Here is a 20,881-nt window from a genome sequence, read left to right on the forward strand (position 1 = left end):
CATGTTACAAGAAAACTACTAGTATTCTTCTGAGAACACCAACGCAGCACTAGGACTGATTCCAACCAAAAACTGTCAAATGGCATATCGATGTGGGAGCTACTGTTTTCGTTCTCTTTTATCAGGCGTGGGATCCAGCATTACCATTTACCAACGTCCTCCAAAGCTTTGGTCTTGCTGCTGACGATCAGAATGTTAGCTTAAACAGCAAGTGCATCTTAACCATTCCCTCCCTCTTGTTCTTCGTTAGATCAACAGGGCCACACCAAAGGCCAATGCGATGTACAACATGCTGACCCACTGCTCTCAGTCAGCCCAATATTTGGACTTGTGATTTTGTGAAAAAACCTAATACTAGTAGAAATTGGACCATGCATCTCTAATGGTTATAAATAGCGAGAGCATACTTTTCAAAATTTATATAGATCCCGCCATTCACAATTTTTTTACCCCACGGAGAAGAGGGATGCTTAGATAACTTAAAATCAATAACTTTTTATCTTTTCTCTTCAAGAGTTAGTCCTTATTTCCCTATCCCTTCTATAAAATATAGATAATTGTACTGGTTACAATATTTAAAAGTATACTCTCTTAGAGACAACAGCTAACTAAGTTAGACCACCTACTGGGAAGTTCTGACGACAAGAACATCGAAAGAAAGCGAGAGCAGCCTGATTCTGGTAGTCTTCTGAACCTAACAGGAGCAGGTAATATGGTTAACCAACCCCAGAGTCCAAAGTCATGGTCGGACCTAACAGGTGAAGGCCCAGCGCTTTCAAGTTTGCACAGCATGTCAGGGACTCAGCATGCATGCATGTCACAACAGATAGAGGCTCGAGGTTTCAGGTCACCAGCTTTCTGTGACGATGTGCTAGCAGATCTGCAGATGTATGATCAAGGGCACAGTTCTCCTGCATTCCAAATTGGGCCTTGCACGGAAAATCTCCACCCATTGTTTATCTCTGACAGAACATGAGTAATCTGAATACTGAGCAATTGTACAGTTAGCATTAGCAATACTGAAAGTTCAGTGCAGTGTTTTCAGCTCTTCAGTTGTGCTGTACAGTGGCTTGGTTGAACTAAGTAGTTCGTTTTCTTCCTGCATTAAGAAGCAAGATTTTCTTAGATGACAATATCATAAATCTTCATAATCACAGTGGCCGGGTTTGATCTTTCTTTCGGATGATTCAAACTTTATCCTACATCTGAATTTTCCAGCAACGTCGAAGTACTAGTGTTTTCCTTCCTGCTACTTGTCTAGCAGAAATGCAGAATCAACACAGAGAAAGGGGCACGGCCCAGTGTAGCTCAGGCCCAAATTTCTCTGCCTAGGCCGAGTCCAGCATAAAGGAACGGAGGCCCAAAATGTGACTCGGCCGGGCCATGCAGGAAAAAGAGAGATAAAGAAACGGGCTTACGCTGCGAATGAAGTTCCTCAGCTTGTTTGTTGGACTAAACAGATAGGGAAATGTTTCGCAGACAACCATTATGAGTATAACTTAAGCACATAGGTGGATCCAGTGAGTAGTCCATATGTTTGAGGTTCAATATTATAATATTATGAGCTTCAATTAATTTTGTAATCTTGTATGTTTAATGTTGATTACAATTTTCAAAATTGCAATACCGTGAGCTTCAATTTATCTGGTACAAACAATTGATGATTATTATAGAAGAGAATGTATCTTGGTGTCATTGATACAATTTAGCAAGAGTTTAAAAAAAGTAAGTTACCACTTACAAGTATTAGCTTTGATCCTTGTCTTAAAAAAAGGGAGAAGAGAGAGTGAAGCATCACTAGCTAGCAACCGGAGCTGATGTATTGTACGATAGAGTACTGATGGTTATTATTGGAATTGATCGATCTTGTTAGTTTTTCCAATATTTATTTGACATATGTTGATATTATTGTTTTTATTTATTATTCAGATTACTCACATGATATTTAATTAGTAGAATTTTGAATATTAGATTGTGTGATTTGTGCCAGACTTTGAACTATTATATGGCTTAATCATATTTATTGAGTTGAATATTTTCTCCAACGTAAACGATAATGATATAATTGAGACTTTCATGGCTACGAGAAACACAAAATGAGGAATCTAGAGTAGTATTATAATCTCCTATTTGTATAAGATCTTATTTCATATTTGAATATTTTATATTGTAATTTTGCAAAAATTGAGTTTATTTGTTGAATTTACGATATTATAATATATTTTTTAATATGTTTTTATTATGCTTTTAGGAATTTTTTATTTATATCGATTTAGCAGTCTTATAAAATATTAATGTATCTATCTAATGTAAAATTCCTAGCTCCGTCGCTGTTAAACACAAGCATGCATACAAACCATTCGATCCCGACTTGTACTGCTCAAGCTGTAAGAAAATGATCGTACGTTTTGCAGTGCTCAGCCAGATAATGCCCCAGACTGGTGCAGTGTCTCGGGAGTTGCACATTCTTGAATCAACACAGTCCGGTGCAACTGCTGAAAAGGCTCTTGATTTCGTGCGCATTTCTGTGGTTCAGTTTCGAACCGGGCCTGCCATTTGTCAGCGCGCTGTTCCGTTTGCTCGGTCGCACCAAACTGAAGATCAATCGCTAGCTTGGAACTCTCCAAACACGCTTGAGCAGTGCACGTCTGCAGGGACGGAACAAGGCAAGGTGGTCCTGGCGAAAATCATACTGCACACTGCACAGCAGTAACAACCAAGTGCCATATGATTGTATATTTGTATCCTGATTTGTTCATAGCGAATGCTCATGCCGTCCTTGATTTCATCGTCCATCCGTATGCTGATACGCAGCGGATACCATGCATCATCCCAGATTTCATGGCTCTCCATCAGGGAAAAGCATGATGGTCCGGCCAAGTCATCTCAGAGAACCGTGGTGTGCAAAACATGCATGCTGCCACGCACCCAGGGCTCCTCTGGTTACAATCCTGGGGAGATTTTGCCTGGTTGGAGATGTGCATGTGATGTGTCTGGATCTTGTTTGGTTGCGGTCCTGGTTGGAGATTAGCATCGGTTGCTTAGCTATGGCACTCGTTTTTGGACGCCTGGTTGGATGTCGGCCGCACAAGCACTGACAGTGTGATGATGACAAGGCCCAGATTGCCTAACCCATCTTGGATTCAAACTGCGGACAATATGATTAGTTTTCTCATCTTCGTATGATTGTATGAACTCCGTACTCAAGATTCTAGAGATGCGCATGCCGATTCTTGAATGGGGCGGAGCGGAAGGACTCGTGAATTTTTGCAGCGACATGTGATTTATTTTGCAGAAGTGGCGATCCACTCTACAGTCCCACAATCAGAAGCGATGGGCAGATGTCCCAATTGGCACGTGATCTCTGACGCAACTCAGTATCCAAACCACACGTACGTATGATGCAGGTTTGATCAAACAGTGGAGCTCTGTCTTGCGGTTTCACGCTAGATTCTAAAATTATAGGTTAAAACAAAATAGTTTAAATATTATTTTTAATTCAAAATAGAAATAAGATGACTTATTCAGATAACAATTCTGAACTCCACGAATCCTAAAGAGAGTAATATCTATCCCTAAGAATTTTTGAAACTGAATTTATGTGAAACAGTTCCTAAAGCGTTGGCATGGTCTACCAACGAGCCAGAACCGGCGCAACACAAGCTTTGCTTCCCTCTTGTTTAGGGAAAGCGCCGTGCAAAAGGCCATTTTTGTGGCCGTCAAGCCGGTCAAAAAGGCCCGGCGCGCCATCGATGGAGCAGTAATCCACGGAGCGTCAGCGAGCGGCCTCCGGCATGATGGCGCGCGCGTGGCGTTGCGCAACTTTGCCCACCTTTAGCCGACCTGGCACTGGCAGCAAACCGCACGTCGCTGTACCCGCCCGCGCGCGCGGCCGGCGCCGGACCCATCCCGTGCCCCCCGTACGTCGCTGCCGAGACCCCGGGCACCGGACAATGCCACGTCCCCCGGCTGGCTTCGGCCCCGCGCGGCCGCCCCTGCCGCCGAGTCAGCCGCTGATTCGGGGAAGCAACGGGGCCCTGTGGTTGTAGAAGAAAATTATATGGGACCCTCTGCAGAAAGGTATTTGTGAGACTCTGATCTATGCCGTTCGTTCTAAATTCAACGGTCTGATTGAATATATGTGAGAGAAGTACAGGACACGTGTCATACAGAGATGATGGTCTTTCTATGGGACCCGGTCTCACAGAATTTCTTTCCCGTGGTTACGGCAGGCTTGGACCGGACTGTTGCTGAAAGCGTCCAGGGGTTTGATCTCGAGTTGGCTACGAGGACTTGGCTTGGCCAAGTAATCAAGCAATGCCAAGTCTTTCATTTGATGAGTCTAAGCTGAGTTAGATGAATCGGGTCGGGCTAACGTAGACACGTTGGTCAACCTCCCCTGACTTTGAAACCAAGATAGATAAGGCCGGCTCTCCCAGCTCCCAAGTTGCTTCCCAGATGATCCAAGCCAGAACGGGCGAGAGGCGTTCACCAGTTGGGCAGTTGCTTCCCCCCGAAACGCAAACCACAAGGGAAAGGGACAGGGTGCAGATCGAGCACAAAACCGCTATACCGAACCTCCCCAGCCAAGGCAGGCAGCCGTGGTGGTCCACCCCCGGCCGGCCCGTGTCTCATGCCTTGCCTTCGCCTGCAGCTCAGGCTCGGGCTCATTCCATCAGCTGGGTCCAGGCTCCAGAGGCTCCACGACACGCTCACGGCATACGGTCCGCGTTTCCTGGAGACAGCCGAGAACGTCCCCCCTAATCTGGCAGTGTGTTCAGCACAATCCATGGAGGCAAAGCTGGGTTGATTATGTCATGGCGCTCGCCCATGTTCTTCTTAATCTTAACCTGAACGGTCACTGTCACTGTTAGTTTTTCTTTGTAAGGACACTGTCACAGTGTTACTGACTTACCATGACGCATACGAACAGATTCTGGTACAGACTGCGGATGAGGCAGGACGGTAGGTAACTCCGCATGTTCTTGCCTACGATGTATTCTGATCGTTCATCGTTCAACTGATATTTATATATTAGTTGGTTTTCTCATACACCCTATAACTTTTTAGCTATCTCTCTACGTTAAATGCTACTGATAAATAAATGATACTGATAATGCAGGGACTAAGTGTTCCCAGACGTTAACATGGCCAACATATGTCAATTTGTGGTGGCCCGTTTGTCAGTGACCGCGCCTACCCGTCATCGGCGGAGCCCGCACGGGCGGTCGGTGTCGTGGCTCGCCGGCCCGTGTGGTTGCATCGGGTGCAACCGTGCAGCGGAGCGAATCGGAACAGTGGTGACGCCATCGCGGGGGATTAGACGGCGACGGCCGTGGGAGGGAGGTCCAACGGAGCAAGGCGCGCCGGGTTCCTGCCCCGCGTCAAAGCTTTCAAAACCGTCGCCGTCCTCGCTTTCCCTCCCCAGTTCGCTCACCTTCCCCTCCAAACCCGAGTCTAAGCAAATCCTCTCCCGGTCTCGCCCCTCTGGCCGGCCCTCTCTTGAGTCTTATCCTCGCCATTCCCGCGCCGCCCTCGTATAAGTAGCGCGCGCTCCGTCGCGCTAATCATTCGAATTCCCACCACCCAACACGACACGAGCGGGCGCTTAGATATATGTCTCCAAGAGCTTCGCAGCACGAACGCCGAGGAGCTTGCGAGGACAGGGGCAGGAAGAGGGGTGCACCAAGAACGGCTGTTGTTGGTCGCGTAAGGGAGGAGCAAACGGTTCTTTGAAGGGAAGGGAAGGAGGGTGGTTGATCGATGGCGGTGACGGCGACGACGGTCGCGGCGGCGACAACGATGCTGGCGGCGGTCGCGACGATCTTCCTCACCTTCGTGCTCTGCTTCTACATCTTCCTCTGCGCCAAGCAGTACCGCGGCGGGGCGCCGGCGGGGCAAGGCGTGGCGGCGTTGCTGCGCTTCATGTTCGGCGGCGGGGGAGGCGGGGGAGGAAGGGGAGAGGACGGCGCCGCCGCGTGGTGCTACGAGGGGGGACTGGACGAGAAAACCATGGCGAAGCTGCCACGCAGGGAGGTGGGCAAGGGCGAGGCCCTGGACTGCGCCGTCTGCATCACGGTGCTCGTGGCGGGGGAGACGGCGCGCGTGCTGCCGCGGTGCGGCCACGCGTTCCACGTCGACTGCATCGACATGTGGCTCCGGTCGCACTCCACCTGCCCGCTCTGCCGGTGCCCCGCCGTCGACGAGCCGCCCGTGCCACCCGTGCCGTCCCCCGTTCCCACGCCGGAGGCCGACCCGGAGTCCCCAAACTTCCCCACGAACGTGCTCTTCTTCGGCTCCCAGGACGAGGTGAGCACCGGTCGCGCGCAACAGCAGTCGCCAGCCATGGCGACACCGCTATCGGCGCCTCCTCCATCGCAAGGGCATGTCGCCGCCGTCGTTGAGGAGGCGCGGGCCCCTGGACTGCGGAGGCTGCTTGGGTGTGGCGGCGCATCGCCGCCCCCGCAGCCGCTGCATCATCATCATCATCACTACCAGGACGCGGACAGGGACATCGAGATGGGGCTCGCCGCCGGCGAGAGTAGCGCGTCGCGGCCGGTGAAGCCACCACAGCCCGGTTCTTGAGGCTGTGGAACTCGCTTCTCTCGTGCCGTTTCCTTGTGTGACATGACAAGTCATGCGAGTGTCTCGGTTATTTCTGCTCATCGCGTTTGTACTTTCCTATAGAGAGAGCTGAAAAAAAATGTACAGATTCTTATAGCCGTTTGATGTTAAGGAAAAATGGATAGAACATGAACTGGGTGACAAAGGGAAAGCAAATTTGAAAGGTCTGGATACATCAACGTTCTCTTCTTGCCTCCAATTGCTCTTGCATGCAGTCAATTCAGCAGCGGTTACTTTCAGTTTTATCCTCTGTTGCAGGCTACCTGTAACTGAAAGAGTGAAAGTAACAGTAGCTAGTAGTATATTCACCTGGCCTAACTTTGTCTTGCTCTTCTACACTATGTTGTTTTGACCACCAGTTGCCGCTGTCAAATTTGTCCTCTCTTTCACACACACACACACAAGACAAAATGCAGCATTTTTCAAGAGCCACAAGGACCTGACCCGTACACGCCAAAATTGCAGATTTGACGGGAGATAAGCTGAGAAGAACATGTGTGCTGCATCCTGTTCTCGAACTCCACAGGTGCCGAGCCATTACAACCACCGAAGGCAGCCACCTGATGCACTGACACCAGTTCCATTAAATCATTCTGAACTCTGAAGCGACTAATCAGTCTGAACAATCACTCCGAAAAAAAACTCCAACGCAGCCTCGTATGATAGAGCCAGGGTTTTTCTTTCTGCATAATTGGGTCTTTGTCAGAATATTTTGTAAGTAATCTCTCTCTATGCTTTCTTGTTGTTTCAATCTGCTAGCCAAAGGAACCGGGTTGACCTGAAAGACAGTTGAGTCAGCAGCAAGCATGGCTGGGCCCGGCAGTTGGCCGAACAAGCAACAACAACAGCATCACCAGCGAATTGGAGATGGTCGATGAGCTGATCGCTTTGCAGATTTTGCTATATGATACTAGCTTTCTTTTGAAAAATGAAATGATATGTGACGACATTACGTCACACGATGTAAGAAGAAAACTTGGGTTTGCTCGACGAAACTGCCACAACGGATAGGCATCGAGCGTGTCGCGCTCATGGTTCGCCGTCAGCCGTTTTTCCGGGGAAGAAAAAAAGATTTGGCCGTCAGATCACAGGGACAAATACTCATACATCAGCGTTGATACTAAAAGCTTTGTGTCCATATACATTAGCATCAGCCACTGCGTTTCCTTTCGTTTATTTGCTGCTTGGTTTGTTCATCTCAAGTTGGATTCTTATGCAGATGTATCATGTCCACAAGAGTATCCTTCCTACTCTCCGCCATATTGCAATGGTTGCAAACCAATGATGCGCTGTTGCCCTTGCTTACTGATCTTGTTAACACCTTGCTTGATCCAATTTCAAAGAGACCTCTGGATGGTTCATCGCCGATTGAACCCATCTACAAATATCCCTTTCTTGATCAGTGCATTTTTGTAGTATCATAATCTGATGGTGTCCTCTAAAAAAAGTTCTGAAGATGTGGCAGCGGGCAAAATCAACTCGGGATTCTGAGCATGTGTGATGGTATAATATCTCCAAATGATTGACAAATTGCGATAATCCTCATCCAAAATCGTGTCGCTTTCCTAAGTTGGACATGCTTTCACGCGGGAGGCTACAACAGTATAGGCATGGGCATGTCTACATAGGAGTATTTTGGGACCGCGGTATTGGCAAGTGGGAATGGAGAATGGAACTGAATTTTATGTTATGGGTCGGAATTTGTCATGAATTCGTTGGCCGTGGGTTTCCTGTTGGGTTTGACTCACTTCCACACTTTCTACCCTGAAAGCTTGCTTGCACTTTTACCCAAGAATTTCGTCATCGAATTTGACATGAAATTAAAGCTTGTTTTTACTTCCATAATCGATTCCTATCTCTTTGCGAGGATTTCATCATGGAGTTCATCTTTTCTGAACCGGAGTACTTCCGGCCTTGAATATTCCGAGCGAATCCAGCCCGAGAAAGACCGAGATTGAGGGTATATACTTCCGTCAGAAACGCCCTTCTTCCCTGAAAGCAGGCTGCAGTTGCAGGCATGCGCAGCACTGAGAACAACCAAAAAACACACAACAGCAGCCTCTGCAATGCCTATCCGACGCTTGCAGAGGGCAACCTTTCTTTTCTGGAATGCTAGTACAGTGTGCGGACAATGATGGGTCAAAGTCCCAAAGCCTGCGGATTAGGCTTGTTTGACATCACATTAGATGGTGCTAACACTAATGCAGTAAGGGGACATCGAGTGCCTGCCTGTGCTAGGCTGGGAATTGTTTTCGGGACTTGGGAATAAAATACTTGCAGCACAGAGAATACTCTGTCCGAACGACGGCGTGGAGCCGTGGACGCAGTCCTTTGTAGAGAAATCTATCAATCGTCCAGCTATTGTTGTTGCTGTTGCATCATGGAGTGCACGGGCTGTCGGGCTGCTATTCGGATTTGAGAATCTGGAGAGCTGCTGGCTGCTGCTTACAAGCTCTGTTTAACAAAGCTTCCGTGGTGTGTCCTTGATCGTTTGCTGCTGAGAAAAAGAAAAGAGGAGGTGGCTGCTAGTATACTACCTCCAGTTCGCAAATATAACTTTATTAGAATGTCAACACGGTCTTTAATACGATATTTTAAGTCAAGACAAGCCTAAATGAACTTGTGTTCGGGATCGAAGGGAGTAATCTCGTAGCCAAGAACAGACGTCCACATGCACGGACACACGACAACCATGCAGATGGAAGGGACGGTGCAATCGAAGCGTACGTGCACGGACCACCGGCGCGCCAGCAACGCGGCAAGCGGGGAAGTGGATTGGTCCGGCTGGCAGTGGCGAGTACTAGTAGTGGTGCACTCGCGTTGGCGGCTTGGCGCACGGCGGCATGGCGTGTGGAGTTAGCGCCGCGTGGCTGCCAGGTGGGCAGGAACCAAAAGGAGATGGCCGCGTCGTGGGGCGAGCGGATGGGGACGGGACGATCGGCGGGGAGCGGGTGAGATACCAGCAGACGGCGCTGCCTGCTGGCTTGCCGCGTGGGCCGCATCGCGCCGCGCGCCCACACGGCCCCCGTCATGCGGCGAATGGGACTTCTGGCTGGCCCACAAGGTTCGGTTTAGGAGTTTTTTTAAGTGAATTGTATAGAATTATAAGTACTGTATGATTTTTAATTGGTCTTATGTTTATCTAAATTTTTTAATTTTTTATGTATTCTATAATTCATGTGCAACCTATTTTAATTGGATTCAAAAAGACTATGTATAATTTAAACTAAAATTCTCAAAAAGATAACTTTTATAACTCCTAACTATTGTTAGGGTCTCAAATAAAATATCAAAAATATAGAAAAATTTACTAATATTATTATTATATGATGGAATAATTTTTAAAATTATTTTTAGCCCTAGTTTATACGGTGGAAATGTGAGTTTGTTTGTACAAATAGAGCATTATAAAGTAACTCACTTTTTCACCATATAACACAGGACTGAAAATAATTTTAGAAATTAGTCCATCAAATAAGAAGAATATTAGTGAATTTTTCCATATTTTGGGGATTTCATTTGAGTCCCTAATAATTGTTAGGAGTTATAAAGTAGCGTTTTTGGAGAGTTTTAGTTTAATTTCTAAACAGGTTTTTTTAGTGAGTCCAATTAAAATGGGTTGCACATGAATTATGGAATATAAACTAAAATATTTAGGATTTTTGCAGAAACATAGACTATTTTTTGGGTGAATCTAATTAAAATCAGGGTTTATGTAAAATTAATGCATAAACTTGTAATTTTATATTACTATTCATTTAACTCAAAAGTTCGTTACAAAGTACAACCCGGATCGACTCTGGGGCTACATTGAACCAAACCGAACTAGCTGACCTAGAGAGCGCATGAGCTGCCTTGTTACAACATCGACTAACATGGATAAAAGAAAAGTTCTTAAAGTTGGCCGACATTAATCCTATTTGGTCAGCAGCTTATATTTCTTAGAAGTCATAAGTTATGTAAAACAGGCTGATTTTATGTTAGCTTTTAAAAAACTGATAAACTTATTTCTAATGAAATAAAATAAAAATTGATAAGCTGACTGAGAGTGAGTTTTTTAAAAAAAACTGTATGCTGAGAACCTAAAAATTAAGACTATAAGCTAACAACGTTTCTCAAAAACCATAAACAGCTTTTTAGAAAAACAGCTTTTCAGCAAAAACTAATAAATTTTAGCTTTACCAAATAGGGTCATTGTCTTAATATCTTGCACAATTGCTCCTATATGAGATCCGTCCGTTCCCACTGCCACAAGCTTTCGCACCAAATTCAAGCAGTCTGAAGCGATGATCATTTGCATAAGTGCTATCGATACTGAACTGGACAACACAGCGGACAACCATAGCTTCTTCCAATTCAGGTTCGGTGACCCTCTCAATAATTTGACTTCTTGCAGCCAAAAATCTTCCATTGTAGTCTCGGATCACACATCCAGCTCCCATTATTTCTGAATCAACAAAAAATGCCGCATCATCATTTGCCATAACCCAATTTTCTAGTGGTGGAACCCTTTTTTGGGTAGATATATTAGATTCACACATGTTGTGGAGACCTTGGATGCATTATCAGAGAGCATTACCATCTCAATATAAGCTTTGATTTTTATTTTTTTGAAGCAATACGATGTGGAGACCTTGGATGCATTATCAGAGAGCATTACCATCTCGCGCTAGCTCCTCATTCCATATTCTGCGATCTTCATCAATTAGAAAACTCACCTTAAGGTCTCCCAGGATATTGGGTGGACAATATGATGCGGTGCATCTAGGATCCACCGATCACTAGATAAAGAAATTGTCCTGCCATTACCAACTCTCCATATAACTCCGTGAGTCAGAAGTTTATTCCCATGCATCAAACTTCTCCGAGTAAAAGAAGCACTTCGAGTGCAGGGTGCCTCCTAGAATGAAGAAGTAGGAAAATACATGCCTTTAAGCGCATTTGCACATAGTGATTCGGGCATATTAGTAAGCGCCATCATCATTGATATTTTGATTCACTTTGGTAGGAATTGCGTTAAAGATGGACTCAGCGTTTACATTTGGTTCTAAGGAGAACAAATTCATGTAAAAATCCATAGCCATACCTTGATCTTCATATATTGTACCCATCTTCTTTCAAATATATTATCTTATTAATTCTTCTATGGGCTGATGTCTTGCATGAAAGAAAGTTGTGTTTCGATCTGTGAGACCATGTGCTGAAAAATTAGTAAATGAATAATTGGCATAATTGTGAAATTTACAAAAGACGCAAAGTGATTTATCATTTTATGTGATTATATGTATGCAATGATGTTAATTGATATGCTCATGATAGTATAGTTACAGATGATGTGTATGTCAAGATATGCATATGGTGGTGATGCTCGTAGTAGTATAGTGGTTTTGATGTATGCAATATACCTGTGTGAGTGGTGTTGTACAGATTGACGTGAGTCAAGTTTGTAAAACTTGTGCTCGGATATCGTTCATTAGTTTTGTTCATGTGCGGTTATTGTCTTGAAGGCGTATGTGGTCGGTGATAGGATCAAGACTAAGTACAGGTATGAACTGAGGTTAAGTTGGTTTGGAGATCACACAAGATGTTCAGGCTAGAGAACGGTGCACATGAAAGTGATCACGTTATGAGACGCATATAAGAGATGTACGAGTTATGATATGATAGAGATTAATTGCGCCACAGGACGTGGTCTGTGCTACAGCGCCATGTGATGACGCTAAGGAATTTATTCTAAGCATACATGCGTGTGTGCGTTAGAATAAAGAAAAGGAAATTGGATTCATTGTACTGTGCTGTTGTTTGGCAGCTCAGGGCTGGCTCGGGCATGAAGGCCAGTGTGGCCTAGTGGACGTCAGGCCAGGCATGGCCGGCCTGAGTCGAGCTGAGGCGTGCTGGGCTCGGTCAGCAGGAGCTGGCGGCCCAGAAGATGGCCGAGCGGCCCAGGCGGAGTGCTGGTGAGGTGTAGAGCTCGGCCAGGGCAGCAGAGGCGCGTGGGCTGCGGGGTGATAACGCGAGGCCAAGTCGGGCTGGTGGACCGATCGTTCTGTGGAGTTGGAGTCGGTTTCCTGTTGCCGATCGGCCTATAAAAAGAAACAGACCGAATTGTAGCGGCCTGTACTGTACCAACCGAGAGGCGAACAGTACTCGAGGGTTTTTAGAGAGAGAATAGATTAGAAAAATTAGGGTTTCGTGAAGGAACTTTTAGTTATGTTTTGATATGTATCTTGTGATAAATGGAAAATTTTGCAAGTTTGTCTCCGTGCCTTTTGTATTAATCTTTTCACGGCGATTTTTGGTGGATGGCATGATCGTTATGTTTTGTCTTAGTTTGATCAATTCAAAATCATCATCAAGTATCAAGTTAATGTTATGAGAAATTTGGTTTTGTCGAATTTTAATAATTCTTACAAAAATTAATGTTTGATCTATTTTCATCACAGATTGTCACAGTTTTCTTGCTAATTTCATATCTTTAAATTTAGATATGCAATTGACTTAATTCTTATTAGAATAGTTTTGTATGATTGTCAAGTTCCTATATAAATTTTAGGGCAATCTAACGGTTGAATCATTCTGTGCATTTCTTTTAAGATGTGATAGTTGTTTGTCTCAAACTGAATTTCGCGAATAAATTGAATATTTGATTATGGTTATTTAATTTTTTAATTTAGCTTTTATAATTATTCACCCCTGTGATTGGGTAATTTGCTCATATTCAATACTACACGGTCTCCCTCCCGGAGCCATTCCACTCTTGAGCGTTGTCGAGCCTTGATCTCCTCCTTTTCGAACAGCTCGTAAATAAGGTTGGCAACAGGACGGGTTGGGTTGGGTCCCTGCGGGTTTTGCACCTGACAGGGGCCAGGGTGAGAGCAATTTTTGCCCCGTGGGGATCACGGGTCGAGGCCTTGATTTGGGGTTACGTCGGGGTCAGGAATTCACCCGTGGGTCTCCGCGTGCGTCCAAGAGGCCCACCCAGCCAACCCACCTAACTCTAGCCTAGCCGACCATCCCACCTAACATCCTAACCCTATCCAGCCTTGAGCCTCATGCGGTCCTACCTCTAGGTGCACTTTGCTCATGCCTCCTGCCGCCGCTCCCGCTGCATCGCCAAAGCACCACCTGTGCCCGCCTTGGCTCCCTGCTCCTACTCATAGGGTCCTTGTTGGGTTTTGTGTTCTCACCGGGTTGTGGGCTGGGGTGATTATTCACCTACCAAGGCTATCGGATTGGATCGGGTTTTCTTATTCAGGTTCTAGTCGGGTGCATTCTTACTGCACTCGATCCCAACCTGTCACATCCTAAATCTCGTAGACCTAATCTAAAATTAGAGAAAGAAAATCTAAGAGGGACCTATAAAGAATGTGGTCAGAAATCCATAATAGAGTCCAGTGTTTTTGTGCGAGTTCTTATCTTCTGCTGTGGCGAAGAGCCAGTACGGCTGGGGTGGAAGACATGGAAGGACCATGCTAAAGCTTCATTCCATATTTGGTTTAGGAATACTTTTTCTTCCTCATTCTGATTTTTAGAAATGCATTCCATTGGACTACTGGCTCAGTTAAAACGCTGATCACATGAGCCAGTACAAAGTCTAAAAAACGATTCAATCAGAATTCAAGAACTAATCCCGTTAAGACTAACACCTAGGAGCGGAGCCAGGTGTCAATCAACATGAGCTCTATCCTCCTCTTGCCTCATACAAGTTTTTAGGGAACATATAGCTACGAGCCTGTGAACCCATAGACCCCGTCTGCCTGCCACACGATGCACCTCCTGAGCGCCACCGCCCGCTCTGTTCGGTTCCCCAGGCTTTCAGCTCTGGCTCCGTCAATGCTAACACATGCTTTACCAAACAACATGCTACTGTATTACATTTACAAGGATATTAAATCATCCTAGTATCATTGAAATTTAACAATAGCAGAGCAGTTAATTCTTTCGCAGGACACAAGTTAAGCGCCTGTCTTTTTGGTCAAGCAAAATTCGTCTCGTTTCTTTCTTGCCGGGGACGCAAAACCTGTTTGAACAAAAGACGGACGCTGCGGAACGAAATAGAAAAAAATTCACACTTGCGCCTCCCACCTTCCCTCATCACCCACCGCGAGCGCCGCCGGCTGCATCGCCCGCGACGCCAAGCCGCCGCCATGCGCCGCTTCGCCGCCGACAGGGCGCGCCGCGCGGTGGGCGCGTCCCTGCGCTCCGCGGCCTCCAGATCAGCCGCGCCGTCCCCTCCCGCTCCGGCGCCTTATCATCCCTCCTCCACCGCGGCGGCGCCGGCGGCGGCGATGGCGATGGCGATGGCGACCGCCATGGCGAGGGCCATGTCGACGGCGGCAGCCGGCGCGCCGGCAGTGTCGCTCGACACCATCAACCCCAAGGTGCTGCATTTGCCCCCCTTCTTCGATTCGTTCTCTTAGCTTGTTTGGGTGGCGGTCAAGTGAGCGATTAGCGCGAGCATCGGAAAGTTTCGATCTCTGTTCGTGCCCTTGGTTGGCTTGCTCTGCTCGTGTTGGGTTACTTGTGCGATGGGACTCGGATGTTGATGTGTATTGGAGAATCTGATCAAAGTAAAATGCTACTTCCAGGCAGCACTAGGAGCGATGCTAGGACTAACGTGACTCTGCAAATTTATGCTTTAGGGTGCACACTGCATCATTCCCAATTAATGTGAGTTGTTATGTTCCTTCAGGTCTTGAAGTGTGAATATGCTGTTCGAGGAGAGATTGTTACACATGCTCAGGTGCGTCGAATCATTTACTTTCACATTAAAGCAGATTGGGCAAACATGAAATGCAAAACTTTACCAGTAGTTTTTGTTGTCTCAAATAATTTGGAAGATGTTAATTGCTACTCCATATCGTTATTTCAAAAATAAATCAATTGCTACTCCATATTACTTCATGACGGGAGATATAGGGTGTAGTTCACCAGGGTCAGGGTGGAAGCTGATGCTGTATGTTGATATGATATACCCTAATATTTTTGTGGGTACTATTAGAAAAATAATTTTGATACGATGCTTTAAGAACTCGGATTATGATCTTGTTTTTCTTCTGCAGAACCTACAACAAGAATTACTGGAAAATCCAGAATCACTTCCTTTTGATGAGGTTTGTACTTTGGTCCCATCAACTACATCTCTACACGTATCCCTTTGAATTACCAATGGATTTAGTTGCATTTATCTTTTTTAATGGCAGATACTTTACTGCAACATTGGAAATCCCCAATCCCTTGGTCAACAGCCAGTTACATTTTTCAGAGAAGTGAGTTTTTCTGCCTTGTATTTAGTTATTATGTGATGACTGATAAATGTTTGTTACATGGTTGCTTACATGTTGCTTCATTTCCAGGTTCTCTCTTTATGTGATCATCCAGCTCTCTTGGACAAAAGTGAAACTCATGCTTTGTACAGGTACAAGAATCCAACCAGTATTAGATGAGTGCAAGCAAACTAATGCTATATTGGTTATTTGACTTAATGATGTATGCTGTGTCATCCGTCTAGTAATAATCTAACATCAAGCTTATGCATCGAGTACCAATTTTCTGTATCAGTCTTTTTCAAACAGGTTTTTAGTGCATATGTAACCAGTACGTAAGAGATAAATGTAAGAAGTACATTAACTGCCCTGCACAACAACTTATGTACTCTGCTCGTCATATGGGGACAAAAAAGTCTTGCGTCATTCTTTTAGAGACCTTTTTCTATCGTGTTGCATACCTGGAGTTGTGACTCATGCAAAACGAGGACTCAATCTCTAGAGTAGACCAAGGTAGTTCTTAAAATTCTTACGATCTGTTTGGCTCAACAAACACTCGGACATTTTGTTTACTTCGAATAAGTGAAACTAATAGTTTTAATTGCCTAACTAAAGTTGTATTCTAATAGCATATGCACATATCCACATGTTTAAACAGCTTTCCGACAAAAGATTGTTACCACTTAAGGTGCTGTGTAGTAGGCTAACTACTCACAATTTGTTTGCCGTGTCCTAGAATGTTGATTTATATGTTTTCATACAGTTCAGATGCTATAGAGAGAGCTTGGCAAATTCTAGACAAGATTCCAGGAAGAGCGACGGGAGCCTATAGCCATAGTCAGGTTACTTATATACATACTCTTGGATGAATGCCTTCATTATTCAATGAGCTTGATCATTCATGTGGCTCTCTATTTCAGGGTATAAAAGGTTTGCGTGATGAAATTGCTACTGGAATTGCTGCCCGAGATGGTTTCCATGCTAGCGGAGATAACATCTTCCTAACAGACGGAGCAAGCCCAGCAGTATGTACTGTAGATAATCTTATGAACAGTAGTTATCCGTGTATGTTAAATAAGGACTGATTCTTCCAATTACCAGTAATTGACCAGCTGTACATATCAGTTCAGCTAGTCATCACTACTAATCTGGTATAATTTCTTTTTCACCTAGGTGCACATGATGATGCAATTGTTGCTAAGGTCTGAGAAGGATGGCATTCTCTGCCCTATTCCACAGTACCCGCTGTACTCTGCTTCAATTGCCCTTCATGGTGGTTCCCTTGTATGTTCTATGACAATTCTTCTAACGCTGTACCATCTTTGTTGCTTGTTGGATCAGATCAAATCCATCTCTACTTGCTGTTTCAGGCGATAGTTTTGAGTTAAATCCTTCATAGAATTCATTGAGTTCAATAGAATCATTTCGTAATGAATTGGTGATCACCAGTCGCCATTGTTTTGTACATATGGCCATTGTTATATGCTATTAACACATAATATTTGCACAGATCTCTGTGTCAGATGATTTAATTTGTATAACATTTTATTTCAGGTTCCTTATTTCCTTGATGAAGAGACAGGGTGGGGACTGGAGGTTGATGAGCTAAAAAAACAACTGGAGGAGGCTCGATCTAAGGGTATCACTGTCAGGGCGCTTGTTGTCATAAATCCAGGAAACCCAACTGGACAGGTAATTGTTTATCTATATATTATTTGCAAAAAGAAAAATCCTGCATGGTTTTTTCACTAAGAATATTTCTGCCTCATAAGGTATTGTAGATAATATTTTTTTGTAGGAGAACATACTGAAGTAATATTATGTGAAATAATTATTTTTACCTATCGGAACATGTTCGACAGATAATTGATGAAGATGAACATATCCTCTCTCATTTTTTTCTTTCTTTCAAGAATTATGGCCTTGGTGGAGACCAGAGTGACTACTTAACACCGTTCTACTTTCAACAGGTTCTTGCTGAGGAAAACCAAAAGAAAATTGTCGAATTCTGCAAGAATGAAGGACTTGTTCTTCTCGCAGATGAGGTGAGTCCAGAACTTGTATTTAAGGTTTTGTCCATGTCAATATACACAAACCATTCAAACACCTCAATTTGGTAGGTCTTCTATGCCCGTTTATTAATCCGTCTCCCCCTAGGTTTACCAAGAAAATATATATGTTGAAGATAAGCAATTCCACTCATTCAAAAAGATTGCACGATCATTGGGATACACTGATGATGATCTTCCTTTGGTATCATTCCAGTCAGTTTCTAAAGGTAATCAAACTCAGGTGGTTCTTCTTTTCTGTTTGGCTCTCCTAGCTTATGGTTAAACTTACTCTTTTTCTGCTAGGTTACTATGGAGAATGTGGAAAACGAGGTGGTTACATGGAGATAACTGGATTCAGTCCTGATGTAAGGGAACAAATTTACAAGGTGGCATCAGTAAATCTATGTTCCAATGTCTCGGGCCAAATTCTTGCTAGCCTTGTAATGAACCCACCAAAGGTCAGTATAGAATGCCTAGGGAACTTTTAAGTGTAATATTGATGGCAGTAACTAAGATGTTTACTCCCTCCACAGGCTGGGGATGAATCCTTCGAATCCTTCATGGAAGAGAGGGATGGTATCCTTTCATCATTGGCTCGGCGTGCAAAGGTTTGTCCTACTCCTGCCTCTTATAAGATTGGTCGATGGTAAACAAGAAAAAAGGCTGAAAGTGCAGATTTAAATGTATCAGTGGTGTTTCCCCTTTTATGTTTTATGTCCTAACATGAAAATATCCATAACACTGCAACTGTAGTTATAACAAAGAGTGGTGACAGGATTACGACCCCCGGTCAAGTAGTCACATATGCAAGCTGAGCAAGCGGGCCAGCTTAATGATTTCTTCTTGATATTTTAGGCTCCTTATTGTTACATCTCTTCATTTCTCTCAGGCTTTGGAAGACGCATTCAATAGTTTGGAAGGCATCACGTGCAACAAGGCCGAGGGTGCAATGTATCTGTTCCCATGCATTCATTTACCCCAGAAGGCAATTGGAGCTGCCCAAGCAGCTGGCACTGCCCCAGATGCATACTACGCTAAGCGCCTTCTGGAAGCTACTGGAATTGTCGTTGTTCCTGGTTCTGGTTTTGGCCAGGTTGGTAATCTCAAAGCCTCACTAAAGATTACATGGTTCTTGTTGGTTAAAGCATTTTTGAGTTTGCACTGACATGTTTTCTGTTGGATTTTAATTTTTGTGATACTGTGAAGGTCCCTGGAACATGGCATTTTAGATGCACGATCTTGCCACAGGAGGACAAAATACCAGCAATCATATCTAGGTTCAAGGAATTTCATGAAAAGTTCATGGATGAATACAGTGATTAAATGTCCACTTGGGGTCAAAAAAAGAAGTATCCACCTGTACTGAAAAGTGCTGACAATGGATGTCCATCTCAAACTTGTCATACCATCAGTTTTCTGTCATAGGCATCCTGTCATTTTTCTGTAAACATAATAAGGTCATCCGTTGGCACCCTCTCATCCTGTGGATGCTACACAACCTTACAGAATCTTGAGCACTTCAAAGCCATGTTTCTGTTTGCCATGTGAAAAGTGTATTAGGCTCAGCCCTGACGTGTACGAAAGTACCCGAATTTTGAGGTCAACTGAAATGTCTCAGCACATCCCTGAAATTCTGGCTTATGTTATGGAGAATCTTACTGTCCATATGATATGCTCCGTGTTGGGGCCTTTAGCTACTTCTGTTCCTTTGACGATGCTACAGGTACGACATTCTGCTCTTACCTCTATGTTCTGCTAAGATAGGTTTGATCAGCAGGAGTCTCATCTAAATAAGAGTATCTTATAGAGATTGATCAAACTTTTAAAACTTGAACTACATCTACATTGCTCAACTGCTGAATTTCGGGGTGAACGCTTTGCTCTCTCTCTCTCTCTCTCTCTCTCTCTCTCTCTCTCTCTCTCTCTCTCTCTCTCTCTCCTTTTCCAATTTGAAGCAGAGCAGTTTACTTGGGACAAAGTGGCCTTCCTGTGCAGGTGGTCTCCACCAACACTGATGGGCCAAAAGTGTCTCAGCCCGCCTGGACCAGCTTTGCCTGCTTTCAGTTGTAATGTAGTACTGATACATTGTTGCCTGCTTCAACTCATAAGCATGCGGCTTCTGTAAATTCTTGACGATTTGCAGCACATCATAATCCACCGTGTGTTTCTTGCGGTTTGCCGGTTAATTGTTCTGATTCACCAACCTTAGAAGCTCCCAGAAAATTTATAGGAAAATAACTTTCGTGTTCTAAAAGGAGCCCAAGGTATCAACAATGGATCACCGGTTCAAAATGTTGAGATGTCTAGTGATCTAAAAGCAAGGGCACGCTGGCTTTAGTGTTGCTCGCTGTCCCTGGATCGGTGGCTGCCAGATATAAACGCAATGATAGTAAATAATTCCTCGTCACATTGTCAACCACTCCATCATTTTTTCTTGCATCAGCTCATGATTCCCGGTCCCCGTCCGTTTTGCCCCCAAAGCAAGTCTAAGGCCAGGCATGCTCCGTCTAGAATAAATTGAATATCTTGCCTAGCAGCCTATCACAATTCAGGCACCATGCATGGTGAATTGGTGATCTATCGCAGCTCACATGATTCACCGACCATGACCAAAGCACCACATGTACGGGACAGTCATATTTCTCAAGCATCACATGTCTGCTACTTCGTTATGAAAATTCCATAGTTTCAATTTGAACTTTGATGCACCTCGGAATTCGGGACACAGAAGATAAGCTAGCAATGCAAGAAACAAGGCTGATGTTGCCAGTGTAAAAGAAGTTCTTGGCGGTTGCGTCGGTGTAACTGGAATCCAGCATAGGATTACTGCAGTAATTAGCGTTAGGCTAAAGGAAGCCGATGGGAAAAGCCTCTGCGAGAGGCTCTAACTACTAAAGGCGTAAGCACGCTTTGGTAGAGCTTTGTTTGCACTTGCTAAAG

The 20,881-nt window shown here is 44.7% G+C and overlaps 2 protein-coding genes across 2 annotated transcripts; both read left to right on the forward strand.

Moving 5' to 3' along the window:
* Nucleotides 1-5,398: 5,398 nt before the first annotated feature.
* On the forward strand, nt 5,399-6,797 carry LOC133892870 (E3 ubiquitin-protein ligase EL5-like). The gene has a single exon (XM_062333855.1). The coding sequence runs from the start codon at nt 5,764-5,766 to the stop codon at nt 6,583-6,585; it is 822 nt and encodes a 273-aa protein (XP_062189839.1). The 5' UTR covers nt 5,399-5,763; the 3' UTR covers nt 6,586-6,797.
* A 7,835-nt stretch (nt 6,798-14,632) lies between these two features.
* On the forward strand, nt 14,633-19,594 carry LOC133893172 (alanine aminotransferase 2-like). The gene is made up of 15 exons (XM_062334144.1): nt 14,633-15,005; nt 15,317-15,367; nt 15,687-15,737; nt 15,828-15,893; nt 15,981-16,042; nt 16,654-16,732; nt 16,811-16,915; nt 17,064-17,174; nt 17,445-17,582; nt 17,861-17,935; nt 18,048-18,168; nt 18,245-18,399; nt 18,475-18,549; nt 18,831-19,034; nt 19,148-19,594. Exons 1-15 carry the CDS (start codon nt 14,772-14,774, stop codon nt 19,262-19,264), a joined length of 1,644 nt encoding a protein of 547 aa, XP_062190128.1. The 5' UTR covers nt 14,633-14,771; the 3' UTR covers nt 19,265-19,594.
* Nucleotides 19,595-20,881: the final 1,287 nt, after the last annotated feature.

Source organism: Phragmites australis, chromosome 15 (assembly GCF_958298935.1).
Source record: "Phragmites australis chromosome 15, lpPhrAust1.1, whole genome shotgun sequence".
NCBI classification, from domain to species: domain Eukaryota; kingdom Viridiplantae; phylum Streptophyta; class Magnoliopsida; order Poales; family Poaceae; genus Phragmites; species Phragmites australis.

Coding starts and splice junctions, on each gene's coding strand:
- LOC133892870 (XM_062333855.1), top strand. CDS start 5,764: ATGGCGGTGACGGCGACGACGGTCGCGGCGGCGACAACGATGCTGGCG.
- LOC133893172 (XM_062334144.1), top strand. CDS start 14,772: ATGCGCCGCTTCGCCGCCGACAGGGCGCGCCGCGCGGTGGGCGCGTCC. Junction 15,738..15,827: donor AATCACTTCCTTTTGATGAG/GTTTGTACTTTG, acceptor TTTTAATGGCAG/ATACTTTACTGCAACATTGG. Junction 18,400..18,474: donor TTGTAATGAACCCACCAAAG/GTCAGTATAGAA, acceptor CTCCCTCCACAG/GCTGGGGATGAATCCTTCGA.